This window comes from Beauveria bassiana, assembly GCF_000280675.1.
Source record: "Beauveria bassiana ARSEF 2860 unplaced genomic scaffold BBA_S00008, whole genome shotgun sequence".
NCBI classification, from domain to species: domain Eukaryota; kingdom Fungi; phylum Ascomycota; class Sordariomycetes; order Hypocreales; family Cordycipitaceae; genus Beauveria; species Beauveria bassiana.
This window is the reverse complement of record NW_007930843.1, coordinates 1,127,045-1,148,614: the sequence shown is the minus strand read 5'-3', so window position 1 is coordinate 1,148,614 and position 21,570 is coordinate 1,127,045. Positions and strand designations below refer to the sequence as shown.

At 52.6% G+C, this 21,570-nt stretch overlaps 6 protein-coding genes across 6 annotated transcripts; 4 read left to right on the top strand and 2 right to left on the bottom strand.

The window, feature by feature from the left end:
- Positions 1–93: 93 nt before the first annotated feature.
- On the bottom strand, positions 94–1,788 carry BBA_03990 (beta-1,3-glucanosyltransferase; the record flags this gene model as incomplete). Its single annotated transcript, XM_008599087.1, has 3 exons — positions 94–761; positions 816–1,650; positions 1,714–1,788. The coding sequence occupies 3 exons, from the start codon at positions 1,786–1,788 to the stop codon at positions 94–96; spliced, it is 1,578 nt and encodes a 525-aa protein (XP_008597309.1).
- Positions 1,789–5,052: 3,264 nt separating this feature from the next.
- Positions 5,053–5,708, bottom strand: BBA_03989 (uncharacterized protein; the record flags this gene model as incomplete). The annotated part of the gene is made up of 3 exons (XM_008599086.1): positions 5,053–5,157; positions 5,198–5,473; positions 5,589–5,708. The coding sequence occupies 3 exons, from the start codon at positions 5,706–5,708 to the stop codon at positions 5,053–5,055; spliced, it is 501 nt and encodes a 166-aa protein (XP_008597308.1).
- A 1,288-nt stretch (positions 5,709–6,996) lies between these two features.
- BBA_03988 (uncharacterized protein) lies at positions 6,997–7,531 on the top strand (the record flags this gene model as incomplete). The annotated part of the gene is made up of 2 exons (XM_008599085.1): positions 6,997–7,023; positions 7,073–7,531. The coding sequence occupies 2 exons, from the start codon at positions 6,997–6,999 to the stop codon at positions 7,529–7,531; spliced, it is 486 nt and encodes a 161-aa protein (XP_008597307.1).
- A 1,670-nt stretch (positions 7,532–9,201) lies between these two features.
- On the top strand, positions 9,202–11,108 carry BBA_03987 (ATP-binding cassette sub-family F member 2; the record flags this gene model as incomplete). Its single annotated transcript, XM_008599084.1, has 2 exons — positions 9,202–9,786; positions 9,840–11,108. The coding sequence occupies 2 exons, from the start codon at positions 9,202–9,204 to the stop codon at positions 11,106–11,108; spliced, it is 1,854 nt and encodes a 617-aa protein (XP_008597306.1).
- Positions 11,109–11,731: 623 nt separating this feature from the next.
- BBA_03986 (uncharacterized protein) lies at positions 11,732–12,686 on the top strand (the record flags this gene model as incomplete). The annotated part of the gene is made up of 2 exons (XM_008599083.1): positions 11,732–12,200; positions 12,316–12,686. 2 exons carry the CDS (start codon positions 11,732–11,734, stop codon positions 12,684–12,686), a joined length of 840 nt encoding a protein of 279 aa, XP_008597305.1.
- A 2,317-nt stretch (positions 12,687–15,003) lies between these two features.
- On the top strand, positions 15,004–21,182 carry BBA_03985 (SNF2 family domain-containing protein; the record flags this gene model as incomplete). Its single annotated transcript, XM_008599082.1, has 4 exons — positions 15,004–15,894; positions 16,290–16,604; positions 16,665–20,973; positions 21,025–21,182. The coding sequence occupies 4 exons, from the start codon at positions 15,004–15,006 to the stop codon at positions 21,180–21,182; spliced, it is 5,673 nt and encodes a 1,890-aa protein (XP_008597304.1).
- Between the last annotated feature and the right edge of the window lie 388 nt (positions 21,183–21,570).

Below are 21,570 nucleotides of genomic sequence, written 5' to 3'. Positions count from 1 at the left end.
TATACATAAAAGCCTCTGGTGGCATCAAAATGAATCTAATACAAAATCCTCCCCATATACAGCTCTGTCTTAGCTTGCGACTCTGAAATATTCTCACAGAGCAAGCAGGGCAGCCATGGCGACAACACCAGCAGCAAGGACGCCAGAGGGAGCAGTGCGAACGCCAAAGTTCTCCTTCTTGCCACCGCTGCTGCTACCGCCGCTCGACGTGGGAGCAGCAACGTTGCTGGTGGCAGTGGCGATAGCATTGTTCTGGTTCTTGGCGTCGCTGAGGCTCTTCTGGCAGTTGGACGCGGTGCTACCCTTCTGAAGCTTGGCGCCCTTCCAGCCGCAAGCATCAGAGGACTTGCCGTTAGCCCGGTAGTAGGCATCGAGGACATAGGAGAGCTTTTCCTTGGGAGAGCACATGCTGTAGGCACCGTAGTTGCCGAGCTTGGTAACGCCGTTGATGCCAGCGCAGGTCTTCTGGTTGGCACCGCAGACATTGCCAAAGAGGTCACCATAGCTCTTCACACTCAGGTCATCAGAGACGACGCATTCGAGAGAGTCGGCCATGCACTTGCAGAGATCCTTGTCGGGGGTAGGAGGAAGCTGAGCAGCAGCTTGCCAAGCCTTGGAGACGTCGGGGCACTGAGCAGCCTTGCCGGAAGGAGTGTACTTGTCCATGGCGACGCCCTGGGGGTCGGCAGCAGCGTGAGCCTTCTTCAGGCCGTCGTAATCGTCCTGCTCCACAGCCTTGCCGTTCTTGATTTCAACGACACCTACACATCAGGATTAGCTTGAAACTTGCACTCGTTTCTACGTCGGCAACGTACCGTAGTCATTCTCCTCCTGGAAGTACATGTAGACGAGACCACCGCTGAAGACATCAGTCATCTCCTTGCTGTATAGAGCCTCGGTTTCCTCCCAGATACGTCCCTTGGCGCCGTTGGGCAGGTTGCAGCCGTACTCGGCAAGGAAGACGGGAACGCTGAAGTCCTGGAAGAACTTGACCTGCTGGTCGTAGCCAGACTTTTGCATGTCACTCTTGCCGCACCAGGAGTAGATGTTGTAGCCCCAAAAGTCGATGGATTCCTCAGACTTGCCACAGTTGAAGTAGTCGGCAATTTCTTTGCGAATGTCCTTGTCATCGTTGGCAGCGTAGCCGACACCGATCCAGCGCTTGCTGTTGTCCTTGATATACTTTTTGGTGTCGCGAACGGCGGCCTTGACGTAGGCGGAGGCGCCAGTGTTGTTGGCAGAGTTGCTGACTTCGTTACCGGCAAAGAAACCAACAACGTTGGGGTACTTGCTCAACTCGTCGACAACGGCCTTGTAGCGGTCAAAGAGCTCCGTGTTCCACTGGGGGTCATCGCGGTTGATGGAGGTGGCGGGCTCCGAGAGATCAGAGACGACGTAGATACCGGCATCCTGGAGAAGGCCCATGCAGTACGAGTGGTCCTCCTTGGGATCAATGGCGTAGGTTCGGATAATGTTGATGTTGAGATCCTGAAGGTAAGGGACATCGCGCTTGCAGGCGTCCTTGTCGGCGAGAGGGTCCATGTACTTGGCGGTCGGGTCGGATTTAGCGCCGGCAGCACCAATATCACGCTGGTAGGCAATACCCTTCATGAAGAACTGAGTGCCGTTGGGGTAGAAGAATTTGTTGCCCTATATATGCGATAGTGTTTAGCATTCGAGTTGCGGTGTGCGCGGGTGGTGGTGTCGTCTCACCTTGGCGATGATGGAAGGCAGGTCGGCAGCAGAAGCCGCACCCGCGAGGGCGAGGAGAGAAACGGCGGATTTCATTGCTTCGAGATTGTTATAGATATTGGATTTCGGTCAACGATATTCGGATTCGACGTGGGAAAAAAAAAGTAGGAAATTTTTAACGTGGTGTCTGTGTAAATGAGTGTGAGAAGCGGCGAAAATCAAACGAGGAAGCCAACCCCCGAATGTAGAACAAGAGTAAAATTAAAAACGAGAGAAGGATGGAAAAACAAGTATGAAGGAGAAGAGGAGGAAGGAGAAAGAAGAGAAGCTATACGAATACAAATATGAGCAAACAGCAGACGAGAGATGGGATGGGGCCAGTCTGTGCAGTGGCTGGCAGGCGGCCAGGGTTGGCTCGAGTCTGCAACACCACGAACAAGCCCAGACTCGAGCCCAGACGGTAGCGCCGCAGGGCAAGTGGAGAAGGGGCCCTGTTGGACAGTTGGACGACAAGGCTCTAGCGCTGCCGCATGCTCCTGGCACTAGCCGGATAGGAGGGAGCGCCGTGGGCTAATCAGGTGGGATTGTGATGATATTGTATTAATTGCCTATAATTAGCAGAGCCTCTGCCAGTAAGTTACTATTTGAATAGGTAGTTAGGGCTCGAGGGCCTTGTAGGGCGGTCCCACAGTGGTTGATTGCGCCGAGAAGCCCCTGAGCCGCGCTGTCAGGGCATTGTTAGGTACAGCGGGCAAGCCACTGTTGCCTTCTGTGAATACACCACTACAACCACTATAACCCTCTGGAGCATCGTCCATTCCCCCCCTGCAACGGCCCTTTGCCAAACCTTTTATCCCATCCACCATCAACAAAACTCCTCCAATCACCACCACATGCTCAACCAGGAACACACACCCCTTGTCCCGCCTCCGACGTCGATGACATTACAAAGTCGGTCTGCAATTTCATTTTCTGCGCTCAACGTCCCTGACAATGTCCAACACGTGCGGTTTGCACATTCGCCAAGCAAGGCTCTGCTCTTGAGCCAATCTTGGCCAAGGCAGGCTACTACCAGTATTTTGCAAGTCTTCACCTTGACCCACAGATGCAAGGTACTGGAATCCTTGACTCAATTGCGGAGTCCAAACTGACACCGGCACTCACGGGCACGGGCACTTGGGGCACAAAGAAAAAGGGGCGAACGTGGCGACTTTGCCCTGTGTTTCTCCACCGAGATCTTGTGCCAATGTATCATCATCATCTGCTTTTGACGGGACGACAGAAACTTGCTATTCAGTCCCTCCCCCCCCTTTGACCAATCAGTGCAGCCGCTGCAGCCGCTCAACCACCTCACGTTTGTTCTACGGTCATGCCCGCAACCCCATTGTTATTCAGTATAACCCCCCAGTTTCAAAATTGAAAGAAAATAATGTCCGTCGGTAGCGAATGGCAGACTGCCTGCCCATGTAACAACAGCTTTCCATCGCCTCAGCTGTGGCGGGTACATACTGCGCAGTTCATTCCAACCACCAACTTTTGGCGCATCTTGGTCGCTTGGCAGTCAATCCACCTCTTTGTGGCACACCCAGCGTTGGCAGTTGGCAGGCAGATTACGCGTCAGGCAGTGCTGCTGCTAGACTTTTGCTCTTTCTTTGCTGCTGTCTTTCGTATTGCCCGTCATGCTGTATTCCTCTCGTGAAACCACGAATGTGCAAATAATCATTGACCAGTGTCCACCTGCGCTGCTGTTGAGAATTCCATGCAGGCACTGCCGAAACTTATTTATGGCTGTGCAGCAGCTTAGCATTGCCCTCTCCGCCACATCCGCCAACTCTATTGCCTGAATCGGGGCAGTGCAAGAGGGGTCATGACTGGTGCACACTCTGCAACGCCCTTGACTCGCAATAACTCCGTATGCTCCCCGTCTCTGTGCCATATGGCTACTTTTCTTCAAGCACACCACACCGGTTTTTTAATTTAGAGTTCGCTACTGGCCATCCCAAGGGGTCCGAAAAAAAGGCTGACCGTGATCACAAGACTAATAATAAGCGTAAAAAGATCAAGAAAAGATGATAGAACGAAAGAATACGCAAAACATAAAACAAGAGGCATCAGTGAAGAGAGAAATTAATCAAGAACGGAAGAAACAAAATTCATGTAACTAGGTGGAATCATATTTTGCGCCTGGTGCTCTCCATTCTCAACCGCGCTGCAGACGGCCATCCGACCAGACCGTCGCTGTCGTTGTTTTGCTCTCATAACTACTGAGCCCTGGTCGTATTGAACGCGACACTCTTGCAAGATTTTGCAAATAAAGTTTTCGGGCGGCCTTCAGCCGCCAGAGGAAGCAGAGGCTTATTCTGCCCATGCCTCAAATCAGAGAGCGGCGCCTCTCCCGCGATGATCCGCACCCTATCGGCAGACGTCATCGTAATTAGTCTCTACTTGTGAGCTCGTCAAAACGCCTTTACGAAGGCACACACTACCTCTCTGATGCTCTAGTAAGTAGCTCGAGTTGCTCCATAGAAAACTGCAGCATGTTCTTGCATCGTAGGTCTCTCTGACATGGGCTCCATAGCCATAAACTCCATAGCCAGCGTACCCGCGCAGTCCACTGACAACAATAAAAAAAATGATCAATTATATATGCACTTCTCAGAGTTTCAAACAAATGTCAGAGTCTCTGGATATGTGAATGACAGTCGGTAGCATGCAGCTCATCATGGCTCTTTGTCTCTCTCCAACATTTTTCCATCTTGCTCGCGTATCGGTCGCTGATGCATGCTCAGTGCGCCCAGGGTATCTTGAACGGTTCGAGGGAACCTACCAGTAAATTAGAGGATCGAAAAAGCCATCAAAGAGCCAACATGATGTGAATATCACAGAGTGCTCAGCATCTACAGCACAGAGACACTTGGACTATGCCGAACATTCTTACAATTCGAAATCTGCGCGCGGCTTTTCCGGCCTACAGCCCGTTTTCCGCGACCCGGTGACAACCTTGGGTAGATTTGGAGCATATGCGTCTACTATTGGAGCACAAGAGAAGACTTGTGTCAAGGTTTAGCATGATGGAGCGAAAACACAAAGAGGCTACATGATGTTTGGCCGAACAATGTGGTGCTGCGCAAGGTGGCTAGCTAATACAGGTTTATGGCTCTTCTCTTTAGAACTGTGATATTGGCTTCTTTATTCTGTCTGCCTTGCCAAGGTTGTTTGGCCCGTAAACGGAGTAGTCAGCTCCGTATTGTACTTGCTCATTAACGACAGCGGCTTACAGACCGTCTGGATTGTTGAGCTTGACTCTTTGCCTCCCATTTTCTCAGAAAGTGCATATATAGATGATCAATGTGAAATTTCTTAAAAGCACAGATCCTGCAAGCGAACATTGACAATCGCGGGGCCGAGTCCGGTAGACTTGAGCGCTTCCGCCAAGAATCTCAGAATACGAGTCTGGGCATTTGACTAAGAATAATTTAAACTGTCTATTCTTCTGCGAACTTACGATCTTCAAATATCGTTCTTGGCCGCTGGGCAGCGCAGGGATCAGCATCTTGGCCACCGCGGCGTCTTGGCTGGGGCGGTGCATCGCCCCCAGGGGGTTGGGAGGGGTTTGGTTGCCGGCTGCGTTCTTTTGGAAAAGTGAGATTGCCGAGGAAAAGACAAAGGAAATGATGCAAATAATTGGCAGGACTGCGATCTGCGCGGAGAAAAGGAAACGGCCAGACGCCTTGGTTTGTACTGTTTTGCACAGCCACGGACCACGAGCCAGAGACGGGGTCTGCCCAAAAGCAAATATGTCCAATTCAGAATGAGATCCGTTTTGCTTGCTATTTCTGAATATTGACACAAGTTTCACTCAAAGAAAAATTCACAAATGAATCCTCTAGATGTACAACGTCAATGCCACTCATAGCGCCAGCACCAGCAACGGCAAACGCCAAGCCCTCTGCTACGCCGACATAGAGAGGCATGAATAATCGTTGCGAATGATGCAGATGTCGTTCAAACGCCATGGTCTTCTTTGATTCCAATGATGCAATCTACTGAACCAAACACGCTCCTTTGAATATTTCGTCAAGCCCGTCGTCGCTTGAAATCAACGACCACAAGCTTTGTAGTATAATGATCCGAGTCCGACCAGCACATTATCCCAGAGGTCGTGCGTGCGTCGCAAAATACTAAGCTTTGAATGCCACGGTTTCGAGGATCCGCGCTCGAAATCCAGATCCGAGTACGATGTGTAGTGCTCCATGCTTTATTCACCTAACTCCTGTTAGTCTTGACGCGCTCCCACAAGAGGATGGGTACGCACTAGTTCGCTGGCAAGCAAGAAAAACCAGAATGATGTTGTTTTGACGATGAAAGCTTGAAACTGCGTTAGATATCCTAAATTCGTTGACATTCTAGAGTTGTAGAGGGGATTTGCCTCCTGATGAGACGCACATGACGAAGCGCATGCCGCCCGAGCAGCGCCCGGCAACGGCCCCGCTGCTCCGTCACCTGCTCCGCAACAATGCAACGGTCAGGCACGTCGACGAGCGCTCACCGGGGCAAAGGTAATTAGTGACAATGGTTTCTGGATTTATTATCTGCAGTGAGTGACTGAACTTATCATGAGAGCCTTTTGGTTCGTAAAAGCTGTGACGGCGATGTGACGTCACGCACCTTTACATCATCCGGAGCAGAAGCACCGTCGCGGAGAATGACCTATAGCTATTACCTTTGGCTTCGGAACGGGCAGGGTCGGCGTGAAAAAAAATTCTTGATGTATTTGGCTTTTGTCACCCAAGCATCGTAACTAATACGGCGTGTAAGGGACAGTCAAGAAGTTACTTGAGTGCTTGGATAATCCGAGCGGGCTCAAGCTCAGGGACTGGCGAGCCTCCTTCAATTTTTTTTGCAGCTTGAGAAACTGATGCCACCCAAAAAACACGAAACTCCGTCATAGTTGAGCATCACTGGGTCCAATAGCATTGCCAGAGGCTTGCAAGCCAATAAGCCTCACAGCACTCTACCTGTCAACACCGAATCTCCATGATGTAATTATTACAGCATCTTGGTGGCTCGCGGTGAAGTATCAGCAACAAGCCTCCTTCAATTACTGGACAGGTCGAGAGAAGCTCCAGATATTTCTAGTCAAGACCGGACCCCCATGATGTCACTCGAAATTCGGAGTCTAGGTAAAATGTTGGCTGCGGCAGGTATTTAAGGATCTCATCACTTAGGAAGCAGACCTTTTTGTGAATACTTATCAGCATTTCATTTATTTTTCAACACGTGCCACATTAAAATATTTCCAGCATGTCTCACAACAGTCACGGTACAAAGGTATGCAAATCTACCTTGGTCCTATGTGACGCATACTCATGTTGAACAGGTCAGCCTTGGTAACCAGGCTCCCGAGCGAAATGAGCCTGCCGGCATCGTCGCCGACGACTCCCTCGCTGCCGAATCCCGCCGCAACGACGGCGAGTTTGCGAAGAATGCCGGCGCGAAGTCTGAATCGTCTCAAAACACCAAAAACATTCACAGCGCCCCCAAGGCGGCGCAGCATGCGAACGGCGGCGCGGCCCCCTCGTACGTTGTCGACACGCAGCTGCGCGACCAGTCAGGCCCTCACGGCAAAAGCATTGGCGAGGAGGATATGGATGCCACGGGCTATCGCGACGGCCTGAGGCGCGCACTGCGATCAGAGCCTGGTTCGGAGGACGACCCCAGCCGTCTCGCCGAGCATCAGTTTGAAGGACGCAACGCCATCCCGGGCTCAGCACCGGCTGTGCGGGACACAAATGGCGTCAACAGCTTTGAGAAGCTTGAGAGAGACCTGTCTGCTTAAGTATGATTTAAAATGAATACTATTCGATAATAAAATATGTGAAATCTGAGGGAAAGGATCACCGATGTACGATGCAATTGCTTATAAGTCTGATTGATGCCTGCAAATCAGCCCATCGATGTGAGACAAAGGCCCGCTGGTAGTTTTCATGCGCTTTTTACATTGGGCATGGGGACACTAATTTAATTATACTGTTGCCTAAATAGCGATGATATGCTGATGTGTAGACGACGTGGGCTTCGGATGTTATGGAGCATGCGCTAGGCATCAGCATTCTAGAAGGTGGCAAGGTGTGCGGCTGCGGCTTTCGCCTCACAATACATATGTCAGCATCTCCTACATAAGATACACACAATGTGATGCAAAACTTCTATACATGATAATTTTGACATTAGCAGAAGCTCATGCTAGATACAACATCTACAACTCCGTCTCAAACCAGAAGCTGCACTCACCCATTCGGCATGGTGTTGCAGGCCTGCCTTGCCTGGTACAGACGGCACAAAAGTCGACCAGAAAACCGGAAGAAGAGACCTTGGAGCGACTCGACACTGGTCCCGAGCGACGAGGTTGATGAATTTAATGTCAAGATGGGCTCTATACCAGTCGACAGCCCTAGCATCACCAAACCTCACTCCATGCCACCACAGCCAGCCATATCAGCGAGCAAGATTTCTGAACCGCAGATATCTTGCAAATATAGCTCAGAACTTGACAGACGAATATGGGGAGAGTTACAGCCACAAGTCGTGCCTGCAGACATGGTGTTGAAACGGATAAAGCTATCACCATTGGGTACCCTGCCATTGCGCATTGGTCCAGAAATAGCAGCTCATGGGTGAAGGGAGGTAATACAGTACCCAACATGTCTGGCTTACAGCTACTTCCCCTCCAACAGGGATAATCCGTCTACCTCATATCACGGGAATGGATTCAACAGCGCTTGGTAATGGCTTGGAAATGGGCAGACGTTGAGTGGTTTTCTTGGGATAGATCCAGGGTATCGCGCGGGCCCTATTGGAATATGTTTCATCGAGCAAAGACGGCCATAAGCGCCACGACGTCAAACAGACCAGATAAGAAGAACTAATTTAATCTTTGCAGTATGAGACAGTTTGGGAAACAATGGCAAAGATTGCATGATAATTGTTTTATCGATGAAATGAATGAACAACTTCGTCAAGCTGCCAGCTAGAGTATTGTCGTAGGTCAAGTCTGTATCATGTACTAGGTACATCGCAGGCGAATATCAAAGGCGCGCCAGCCAGGTGCACACAAGTATTGAGTACTAGGGTGAAGCTTGCTGCCTGACTGGCTCGGACGGACCGTCATGTTACAAAAGCGCAGCTTATCAGCAGCCAAAAAACCAGAATTTTGAGGGGCGCCCCACCAAAAAGAAAAATCACCCCGCCTATGAATCAAACAAAATTTCAGCAGCCACGAAATCTATGCTGCATCTTTCTCCTCCTCCAGCATCCACCATCATCACCTGGGGACCCGTCATTCTTTGCTGAAAATCAGGTGTCCTTTCTTCATCCGGCGTGACTACAATAAAGAGGCTCGAATATTTCATTATTCCTCGAGTCCCAGTTGCAAAGGCTGTAAACATCCTTGACATCGCCACCCCGCCAAAAACCCCGCCAAATCACCACACCACACAAACCGACAATATGGCGCCCTCCGCTTCCAAGGAGAAGAGACTCGCAAAGAAGGCCGCCGAGGGCAAGCTCAAGAACAAGTCCGGAACTAGCACGCCCAAGGGCAAGCCCGAGCTCGATGCCAACGGCAAACCCATCCAGGGCGACGGCCCCGCCACCACCGATATGGACGAGGTCAAGCGTCTGACGGAGCAGATGGACAAGCACGGCATCTCGGACCGCGTCACCACTGGCAACTTGGCCTCGACTGCTACGAGCAAGGACGTCAAGATTACCTCGACCAGCTTAGTCTTTCACGGCCGCGTTCTCATCACCGACTCGACCCTCGAACTCTCCTTCGGTCGCCGCTACGGTCTCCTTGGTGAGAACGGTTGCGGTAAATCCACTCTTCTTCGTGCCATTGCTGCTCGCGAGTTCCCAATCCCCAACCATCTCGACATTTATCTGCTCAATGAGGGTGCTCCCCCATCTGATTTCGGTGCCCTCGAGTGGGTCGTCAAGGAGGCCGAGGCAGAGATGGATCGCCTCGACAAGCTGGCTGAGCAGCTGCTTGAGGACGAGGGCCCCGAGAGCCCCGTATTGATTGATCTCTACGACGTAAGCAATTCGAACTCTCCTTCAGTCCGAACATCAATGCTAACATTTCGCAGCACATGGATCGCATGGACCCCTCCACCTTTTCTACCCGTGCCTCCCTCATTCTTACTGGTCTCGGCTTCAACAAGAAGACCATCCACAAGAAGACCAAGGATATGTCTGGTGGCTGGAGAATGCGTGTCGCCCTGGCCAAGGCCCTGTTTGTCAAGCCCTCCGTCCTGCTTCTGGACGACCCCACTGCCCATTTGGATCTCGAGGCTTGTGTGTGGCTGGAAGAGTACCTCAAGAAGTGGGAACGCACCCTCGTCCTGGTCTCCCACTCCATGGATTTCCTCAATGGTGTCTGCACCAACATGATTGACATGCGTGGAACCAAGCTCCAGTACTATGGTGGTAACTACGACTCGTACGCCAAGACTCGTGCCGAAAACGAGACGAACCAGATGAAGGCCTACAACAAGCAGCAGGAAGAAATTGTTCACATCAAGAAGTTTATTGCCAGTGCCGGTACGTACGCCAACCTGGTGCGTCAGGCCAAGTCTCGCCAGAAGATTCTCGACAAGATGGAGGCCGACGGCTTCATCCAGCCCGTCCACGCCGACCGCGTCTTTACGTTCCGCTTTGCCGATGTCGACAAGCTGCCCCCCCCTGTCCTGTCGTTCGACGACGTTACATTCTCGTATTCTGGCAACCCCGAGGACGACCTGTACCGTAACCTCGAACTCGGTTTCGATATGGACTCGCGTACTGCCCTGGTCGGCCCCAATGGTGTCGGCAAGTCGACTCTGCTCCGCCTCATGACGGGCAAGCTGTCACCCACCGGCGGTTCGGTGACGCGCCACACTCATTTGAAGCTGGGCATGTACTCGCAGCACAGCGCCGAGCAGCTGGACCTGACCAAGTCGGCCCTCGACTTTGTCCGTGACAAGTACAGCGAAAAGTCGCAGGACTACCAGTTCTGGCGCCAGCAGCTTGGCCGCTACGGCCTGACTGGCGAGTCACAGACTGCTCTCATGGGCACGTTGTCCGAGGGTCAGCGCAGCCGTGTTGTTTTTGCGCTACTGGCGATTGAGTCGCCTAACATGCTTCTGCTGGACGAGCCTACCAACGGTCTCGATATTCCCACCATTGACAGTCTGGCGGATGCCATCAACGCCTTCAGTGGAGGTGTCGTTGTCGTCTCTCACGATTTCCGACTGTTGGACAAAATTGCCAAGCAGATTTTGGTGTGCGAGAACAAGACGATCCAGACCTGGGACGGCAGCATCGGCGACTACAAGAACTACCTGCGCAAGAAGATGATTTCTGCAGGTGCCGTCTAAAAAACATATTTTTTTTTGGCAGCAGTCCCGATTATTTGATTTTCTCGCTTACTGGATGCACCATAAAGGGTTATGACATGCATGATTGGGCTGGTTCACATATAGACACAAGGGAATGAAATTACCAACACGAGATAAAAAATGGTAGAGGACTGGAAAAGAGAATGGAATTACGGGGTACACGACAGCGGCTTGCCCAGCGGAATAGAGCCTTTTTTGATGATACAAAAGGCTAGCGCATGACCGTTGATACGCTCAAGAGGCGGGTAAAGAGCCTGCATGCATGACACGGGCCTTTTATTGTTGATTATGGGATAGACTTACATTCCGTATATTTTCTATGTTTGACCTGAATTTGAAAGTGAATTATACATGTTTATGAAGCCGAAGTGAAGAAACGTGCGTAGGTATTGGTAGTAAAGTACCGGACGGTGTGAGTCAGAAAAAGTGTAAATCGGCTAACTAGTTGTTGCTCGCCGTGGTGGAGCAAGAATCCTTTGGTTGAGGCTTGACGACATATTTACTTGAGCAAGTATAAACCGGCGCAATTGTTATGGTACTCGGAGTCTTGGTATGCCTATTATAGTCACGTTCAGTAGACAGTCCCTACACAATCGACGAAAATGGCAGATACGTCCGATGCGAAGCCACTGGCCGGCATCATCATCCGCCCCGGCACGGCCGCCGACGCCGACGCCATCAGCCAGGTGCACTACGAGGCGCTGGATCGGTTCCACGCATTTTACGGGACGTTTTTCAAGAAGCACCCGCGGGAGCTGATTCCGATCATGACGAGACGGGCGTTTGCCGAGACGCGCCGGCCGGTGCAGGTGTTTTATGTGGCGGCGGAGGAGAAGGGGGAGGATGGGGAGGAGGGGGATGTGGTGGGGTTTGTGCGGTTCAGTATTGAAGAGGCCAAGACGGAGGAGAAGAAGGAAAAGGAAGAGGTCAAGGAGAAAGAGGAGGAGGAGGAGGAGGAATCGCCGTTTGCGTGTAAGGAGGCGCTGAAGGAGGTGTGGAAGGCGTTTGGAGAGGAGCAGGCCAAGAGGGATGGGATGCTGAAAGATGCCGCCAAAGGGCAGCGACACATGTGTAAGTTGGGCTCGTTTACAATAAAGTGAAATCCTGCTGGAATCAAGAAAAGAGGAAGAAGGACGAAGAAGAAGCCAGCAGAAAAGGCGACGAGATTGCTAACAGCGGCGCACAGGGATCCAGCATCTCATGATCCGGCCATCGCATCAGCGTCGGGGCATCGGCCACGCGCTCCTCGCCAGGGCCCTGCTTCGCGCCGACGCGGCGCGGCTGCCGGCGGTGATTGTGTCGTCGGCCGAGTCGGTGGGCTTGTACGGCAAGGTCGGGTTCGTGTCGCTGGGCAGCTTTCGGCTGGATAATGGGCGGTGGGCGCGGGAGGCGGTGCGGGTGCTGACGGAGGAGGAGGAGGAGGAGGAGGAGGAGGAGGAGGAGGAGGAGGAGGAGGGCGATCATTACATGCTGGTGGAGAGGTACGATGGGGTGTTTGAGGTGGAGGATGTGATGGTACGGGCCGTGGTGGTGGGCGGGGAAGTAGAGCAAGTGTAGGAGATGGATGGTGGTTGGGAAGAGGATGAGGAGGATGCGCAAGGGAGAAATTTGGAACAGACGAGCTTGAAACTTGAGCGGCGAAACGAGAGGCTTGTTGCCGAAGGCGGTTGAAGAAACATAGGTAGTGTTGGCTTTAGAGGGGTTAGTTGAGAGTTGGGGAATATAGTAATTAATTAGTATTGGTATTGTGTATTATCAGGCTCAAGTGATGGATGTTTGTGATACTCTAGGAGGGAAACAAACCGTTCCAATGGTACTCTGCTCTCGCGTAGCTTGAGCTGCTCGACGTGGTACCAGGCCAAGATCTACTACCTACTAATGGATGATGATAGAGTTGGACACGGCGATGGAAAGTGTTAACACGGGGCTTCGTCGGTGCAACTGTCGTAGTTGAAGGGTGACAAGTTGTGGTAGCAAAGCAAAAAAAAAAAAAAATATGACATGATTTAGCTCCAAGCCAGTAGGGACAATGGAGAAGGGATAGTGGATGAAGCCGATGGTGGGCAATTTTGACCCATCTCGTGAGGCCTTGTGTGAGGCATTGCGAATGAGTAAGAAATGAGGCTATTTTGAGCAGGCAGATTGTGGGGTGTGTGACGAGGACATTATCAGGGTCAGCGTCGCATTGTACTTTGCCTGCATGGATTGGCCAGCTGATTGTGCCGTAACTGAATGGACATGACTACGAATACTACAGCATTGATGTGGACGGAAGCCATTGGAGGAGAGAAATGCGCTGGGTGGCGGGAGATGTGTGGTGGGTTTCACAGGTGGGAAAGCGGGAGTCTTGCTTTTTCAATCTTTATCGCGGTTTGGTGGTTAAGATAATGGCTGCGGTACCCCTGACCGGAGCAAGCTTTTTTTTTTTTTCTTTTGGTAAGGCGCGGCGCGGGCGCAGAGAGCGTTGTTTGCGAAGCGGAGTAAAATGGTAATCCATTATGATATGGTTCAAAAAAAAAAAAAAAACAAGCAGGCAGGATAAAGCAAGACCAGAGAGATCGGATCTTTGCGCGCTCTGAGGCGTTGCGGGTTGGCCGTCTGTGGGCGTGTGACGCGAGTCGCAGTTGGCAGGAGGTAGAGGTACTTGAGACGGTCTCGGGTTGATGCAAAGTGTTGAGCACATAGGGAGACAAGGCTAGAATTGGGACATGGATGCTGGTCGAGCGACGCGTACATGTACTTGTGATGCTTGTTCTAGTCTAAATACGGAGTACAGCGAAGGTAATCAAAGCACACTTGCATGTTGCAGCTGCAGGCAAGCCAACTAGGTACGTACCCAGTACCTAGATTCGGTCAAGGGGGCAAATATCAAGAGGGCAGGCCAGACAAGATGAAAAAGATGTGTACGATTCATCATGGAAATAGAGCGAGGATGATACGGAGACGAAACGTCAAGATTGAGCATCATTTCATCACTCCTCCTTGGTCTTCTTTCCGGCCGAGCCGACTTGTTTCTTCCGACCTTGTCCACCACCACCAAACCACCATCACCATCACCAACACTACAAACAAAAAAAATGGCCGCTCCCACATCGTGGCCACACCACCACACGTAATCTAAGCCCGGCTCCCGCGAGTGGTGATGGATGCATCTTCTTTTTAACTGTGTGTATTCGTTTGATGGTACAAAGTATCTCTACCGCTGCACGAGGCTTATCCTCCGTCTGCCGGCCGAGAAAATGCACCTTACTCGGCTTCCTTGCCATGCCGAGAGAGGCCTCTTTTCGTCGTCGTGACTGCTTCCGCCTCCTCCACACTCGCATCCATCGCCTCCATCGCCTCCCACACCATTCTACTCTGCTCGTTGTATTCATCGTCTTGCGCTCTTCTCACACATCCCGCATCTGCTGCCCTCTCTTGTCTTCCTTTTTCCTCCCAACATCCACCACCCATCCCAATCCTCCAACTACGCCCAGCCGCCACCTATCGCCGGCATCACCACATTCGCGCTGCCGCGCCCTCATAAACGGCAAAACTCTGTTTTTTCTTAACCCCCCGTGTTTCCACTGGTCATTCCGACTCGGCGCAATCGCTACATAAATCCATCGACTCATATCCATGGAACCTTTTTCGACGCTGTATTTTTAAACTTTGTTTCGTTTACTCTTAACGGCCACCTTTTTTTTTTCTCCCCTTTCGACTGCGCGGCCAATTACTTGGTGACACCATCTCGGGGTTAAGAGCACACGCACAAAGGAGGCGTCGCGCGCCAATTCCCTCACGGGGCCCGGCTGAATCCTAAATCGTTTGGTTTATTACGGCTGCCTCCTCGCCACCCAAAAGACATTGCACCTTGGTCAATTCCACCATCAAGATGGAGGATCAGCTTCGCTCCCATGGCCTGCCCCGACTGCATCCCGATGAATCAGATCGTGGCAGAGACCGAGACAGACCCGATCACGGGCGCGACGTGATGAATCAAGGGAGCAACGCTTCTGCGACGACAAAGCCTCCTCCGCCGCCTCCTCCTCCTCCTCCTTCTCATCATCATCCCGTAGGCTCCAGCTCCAGCACCACCACATCAACCACCGCGCACCGACACTCCACCTTCAGCCTTCGCTCGCCCACTCGCGCCCCGGCCCAACACCATCCTACTGCTGCTGCTGCTGCTCCTCTGACTGCTGACTCTGTGGCCACTTCTGCTTCATCCTCATCCGCGCCTAGCCATCATCACCATCACCACCATCACCATCGTCACCATCACCACCGTCATCCCGACGCGACCCCCGGCTCGACCGCATCCTCCCATCACCACCATCACGCGCAGGCCGCGCAGGCCGCGCCCGCAACCTCTGCATCGCGACAGCATCACCACCACCACCACCATCATCACCACAGCAGCCTTGCCGCCCCTTTTGCTGCTGCGCCTGCGCAGTCCTCTCCTGCCGCGGCGGCCTCGCCCGCGACAACCTCTGCCACCATGACTGGCGGCTCTGCTCCTGGCGGTTTGCCGCCCCTGGGTCCGGGTGCATCTCCAAACGCGAGCCACCAGCAGCATCATTCGCATCACCAGTCTGTCCCGGCTAGGCCTCACTCGCCCCTGCGTCCCACCTCTGGCTACTATCCTTCCGCCACCGATGCCCATCATCCGCCTCGCGACTCCAAACCGCCAGGCAGCTTCTACGATCCTCTTACCGATACCACGATGAAGGAGCGCAGAGTTTCGGATACTTGGCACAATGCTCCCCCCTCGGCTTCGCCCAAGGTAAGAAACATTATTGATTTATTGCTCAATTCATCATCAGTTCATCTCGTGCCACATGATTTTTGCATTCAATGTTGCCCTGCCATGCTCGCCTTCCCTTCCCTTGCTTTTTTTCCCTTGCGCGCTGCTTGCCATGTTGCGCCCACAAAAATCCCCATTCATCTCAATTGTCTGCCTCTGGTCCCCTAGTGCCTGTGCACCAAGCCAGCGAAACCAGTAGAGCCATTTTGTTTAGCAATTTGCATCCGTACCACTGCCACAAAATCTCTGCTCGCCAAATATTCATCACCACCATCACCCTGACCGTCATCCTCCCATCCTGCCATCCTCCCTTGCCCATCTTGCCGACTGCGCACCACAACCGACATTTCGCCCGGTACTAATCCTTTCGGCAGAGTCGCGAATCCTATCCCCATCACGCCCCAACCTCCGAATCCCATCAATCGGGCTATTATAACGGCTACTACGCGTCTTCCAGAGACTCGCGTCCATCGCCTTCATATAATCGCCCCCGGAGTCCTTTGACGCATTCGCATTCCAATCTGCCTGTGGGCTCCCACAGCCCTCCCACCAGGCAGTCACACATGGCTTCGCCCACGCATCACCATGCTTCGCTTGGCTCGACTCCCAATGGCTCGGCAACTTTGCTCAATAAGCCCGATCTAAGGGCAGTTTCACCTCTCAGACCTGTCGCTCCGGCACCATCCAGTGTAAGTGCTCACTGTTCACCCCCCACGCAAAACCTTCGACACTCTGCTAACATGTTCCAGACACCCAGTCGCGCTGATCCCATGTCATTTTCCAACATCCTCTCCAGCGCCGAGCCGGCCAGACCCAAGTCGCCACCGCCGACCATAGCCCCGGCCCCTGCCCCAGAGCCGCTTGTCAAGGAGCAAACCGATGATACAGAGGTTGAAAGGGATTTCGAGACGGAAACCGAGCCTCTCAAGGGAGCCGACGTGCTTGCTATCAAGAAGAAGGGTAGTCGTCGCTCAACAAAGGGTAGAGCCTCTGATATCCGCGATGCCGCGGCCCCCAAAAGCCGTCGCTCATCATCGAGAAAAGAGTCTGTTTCGCGTGGCGCTTCAAAGCGCCAGGCCGATGGACAACCTAAGCCCAAAACCTGGTCTGCCGAGATGGAAAAGAAAATTTCCAACTACGAGGACAAGATTGACCACGAAACCGCCAACCTGGACCCCAACGAGTTTGACGAGACCGAATACAAGCAGCGCGCCCAGAAGCGCCGCCGTCTCATGGATGAAGTTGACACTAATCAGCAGCGTCTGCGCCGCGCCGACTTTTCCGACAAGCAGAGTAAGCGTCTCCTTGAGCATAGCGAGCTCGGCAAGAGACGCTACGATGACATGTACTACGACACCGCCCTGCAAGAGGTCCGCGACCAAGAAGTCTTCGCCGAAAAGGAGCGCAAAAAGGACATGCAACGCAAGCGTCGCCGCGAAAAGTCCATGGCCGTCACAATGGAACTTAAGGAAGCTGCCCTTGCGCGCGCCGAGGCTGCCCAAGATGAGGAGGAGCGCCAAAAGCATCTTCGTGACGCCGAGCGTGCCAGCAAGAAGGCTCAGCAGACCAAGCTCATCCTGCAAAAGGGCATCAAGGGTCCAGCTCGCAACCTCGAGATGAGCTTTGACGGTTCCATGTCCAGCTTTGTCGCTTCCGACGCCGAGTCTGGCAAGAAAAAGGGTCGTGGCGGCTCTCGACCTAAAAAATCCAAGGAGCAGAAGCAGGCTGAGAAGGATTCTGCCGCTGCGGCCCAGGCCGCCATCGACGCTGGCGAAGAGCTTCCCGCCAAGGAAGAGAGCAAGGTTCGCATCAAGATCAAGGGCCGCTCCAAAAAGGATGGTGGCAAGGAGAAGGAAAGGGCCGAGGGCAAGGAAAAAGTTGACGACGTCCCCGAAGCCGACAAGAAATTCATCTCCAAGGGCTACAATCAAATCTACGACCAAATCTGGCGTGACATGGCTCGCAAGGACGTTAACAAGACTTTCAAGCTCGCTGTCGACTCGTATGCCACCAAGAGCTCCAACCTGAAGAAGACGGCTATTCTCGCCTCCAAGGAAGCCAAGCGCTGGCAGCTTCGCACCAACAAGGGCACCAAGGACCTCCAGGCCCGCGCCAAGCGTGTCATGCGTGACATGATGGGCTTTTGGAAGCGCAACGAGCGTGAGGAGCGTGACTTACGCAAGGCTGCCGAGAAGCAGGAGCTCGAAAATGCCAGAAAGGAGGACGCCGAGAGAGAATCGGCTCGTCAAAAGAGAAAGCTCAACTTTTTAATCTCTCAGACGGAGCTGTACTCTCACTTTATCGGCAAAAAGATCAAGACGGACGAAGTCGAGCGCAGCACCGACAATCCCGAAGTTGTCCAGAATGGGGCCCCCGTTGCAGAAAGCAAGGTGGACATTGTCGAGCCTACAGGCCCCCTGGGCGGCAAGGTTACCAATTTCGAGGATCTTGACTTTGACGCCGAGGACGAGTCAACTCTCCAGGCTGCCGCCGTGGCCAATGCTCAAAATGCCATTGCTGAGGCCCAGCAAAAGGCCCGCGAGTTCAACCAGCAGGGTCTCGACATGGATGATGAGGGTGAGATGAACTTTCAGAATCCCACCGGCCTCGGCGAGGTCGAGATTGAGCAGCCCAAGCTTCTCAATGCCCAGCTCAAAGAGTACCAGCTCAAGGGTCTCAACTGGCTCGTCAATTTGTACGAACAGGGCATCAATGGTATTCTTGCCGACGAAATGGGTCTCGGAAAAACGGTCCAGTCCATTTCCGTCATGGCCTACCTGGCTGAGAAGCACGACATTTGGGGACCCTTTCTCGTTGTCGCCCCGGCCTCGACCCTGCACAACTGGCAACAGGAAATCGTCAAATTCTTGCCTGATTTCAAGATTCTCCCCTACTGGGGCAGTGCTGCTGATCGAAAGGTTCTCCGAAAGTTTTGGGATCGCAAGCACTCGACATATCGCAAGGACGCTGCTTTCCACGTCTGCGTTACCTCATACCAGCTGGTCGTGTCTGATGTTGCATATTTCCAGAAGATGAGATGGCAGTACATGATTCTTGACGAGGCTCAGGCCATCAAGAGCTCACAGAGTTCTCGTTGGAAGTCACTGTTGGGCTTCCACTGCCGCAACCGCCTGCTGCTCACGGGTACGCCCATCCAGAACAACATGCAGGAACTTTGGGCCCTGCTACATTTTATCATGCCTTCGCTATTTGACTCCCACGACGAGTTTAGCGAGTGGTTCTCCAAAGATATTGAGTCTCACGCCCAGAGTAACACCAAGCTCAACGAGGACCAGCTCAAGCGTCTGCACATGATTCTGAAGCCCTTTATGCTTCGTCGTGTCAAGAAGCATGTGCAAAAGGAACTCGGCGACAAGATTGAACTCGATGTCTTCTGCGATCTCACTTACAGACAGCGCGCCATCTACGCCAACTTGCGCAATCAGATCAACATTATGGATCTTGTGGAGAAGGCGACGATGGGCGATGACCAGGATTCCGGCACGCTGATGAACCTCGTCATGCAATTCAGAAAGGTCTGCAACCATCCCGATCTATTTGAGCGTGCTGATGTCACCTCACCTTATTCCTTTGGCTACTTTGCCGAGACTGCTTCTTTTATCCGCGAGGGCAACAACGTCTCTGTCGGCTACTCTTCGCGTAGTTTGATTGACTACAATCTCCCCTCGCTGGTATGGAACGAGGGTGGCCGTCTGTACAAGGCCGGCAACGACAATCAGAAGGCCGGCTGGAGGAACAAGGCTCTTAATCACATGATGAGCATTTGGACGCCCGAGAACATCAGGGAGAATACCGACGAGAACAAGGCCTTTTCCTGGTTGCGCTTTGCAGACGCTAGCGCTGGTGAGGTTCACAAGACTGTGCACAGTGGCGTCTTTGACCGCGCCGCCAACGAACTGACCAAGAGTAATCGCCTGAGTCAATTCGCCATTACTTACGACGCTGAAAACGAAAAGTTTACGCCCGGCCACGCCTTGTTGAAGATTACCGAGCGCAACAACCGCAAGCCTCTAGCTGACATAACCAAGGACGGAATCATGTCGCGCCTAATGAATGTCTCTGGCGAGGCTTACGAAGAAAGTGGCATGGGACGTCTTGACTTGGCTGGAAGACCTCGCGTCTCTGCACCGCCGTTGGTTGCCTCGTCGAACCATTTTGACTCTACCAGAGAGGCCCACGATGTCTTGTTCAACGTGCCTATTCGCAAGAGACTCTATGGCACGACCCCCAATGAGGAGCTGACGCTTGTCAGAAACAAGGTGCCTTACCAGCTGTATCCTCCGCCAAAGGCTCTCCCCGAGCCTGACAACGAGAAGAGGCGCTTCACCAACATTGACGTTCCTTCCATGCGTCGCTTCGTCACCGACAGTGGCAAGCTCGCTAAACTGGACGAGCTACTGTTCAAGCTCAAGAACGAGGGCCACCGTGTTTTGCTGTACTTCCAGATGACTCGCATGATTGACATGATGGAGGAGTATCTGACTTACCGCAATTACAAGTACTGCCGTCTTGATGGTTCTACCAAGCTCGAGGACAGACGTGACACGGTCGCTGATTTCCAGACGCGTCCCGAAATCTTCATCTTCCTGCTGTCTACTCGTGCTGGTGGTCTGGGTATCAATTTGACGTCTGCTGACACTGTCATCTTCTACGACTCTGATTGGAACCCTACCATTGATTCGCAGGCCATGGACAGAGCGCATCGTCTGGGTCAGACAAAACAGGTTACCGTATATCGTCTGATTACCCGTGGCACAATTGAGGAGCGTATCCGCAAACGTGCCATGCAAAAGGAAGAAGTGCAGCGCGTCGTCATCCAGGGTGGCGGTGCCAGTGTCGATTTCTCTGGTCGTCGTGCTCCTGAGAACCGCAACCGCGACATTGCCATGTGGCTGGCGGACGACGAGCAGGCGGAGATGATTGAGCGCCGCGAAAAGGAGCTGCTCGAGTCGGGCGAGCTCGATGCGAAGAAGAAGAAGGGCGGTCGCAAGAAGAAGGCCGAGGCGCCTGCCAGCCTCGACGACATGTATCACGAGGGTAAGTCACATTCTCAAGAGGATCTGGGACCATGAAATTAACAAGTTGCAGGCGAAGGGCACTTTGACGACGGCAGTCGTGCTGGTGCTTCCGGCACTGCCACACCGGCTGAAAGCGAACCTAAGAAGCGAGGCCGAAAGCCGGGCGGCAAAAAGGCCAAGACGGCCAAGCAAAGGTTAGCCATGGCCGATGGCATGGTTGATGGGTAATACAGGACTGGAGTGATTTTGTATCAACATAATACGGAATAACGGAGCGGGGTTGCTTGTTTCTTGCTCTGCGGAGTAAAAGTCTTTGCTATCTTTGATTGTGGGTTTCATGTGGCTACACATGTTGTGGTATTTCATTCACTTTGTCACTGGCTTTATTCGATACTTGAGCTCGAGCATGAATGGCAAGTGGCACGTTTGCTTGGATGCATGTATTAGTACTACAAGAGGAAAAAGAGAAAAAAAAAAGAAGGACCCGAGCGAGGAAATAGGAATGATTGCATTTGATATGGACTTGCCGAATACAATACCTTTACATTTGTTACGCCTGAGATGGGAATATTGATGTGTTGACGTGGATCTGCGCGGAGGAGTGAGTGAGTTGAAG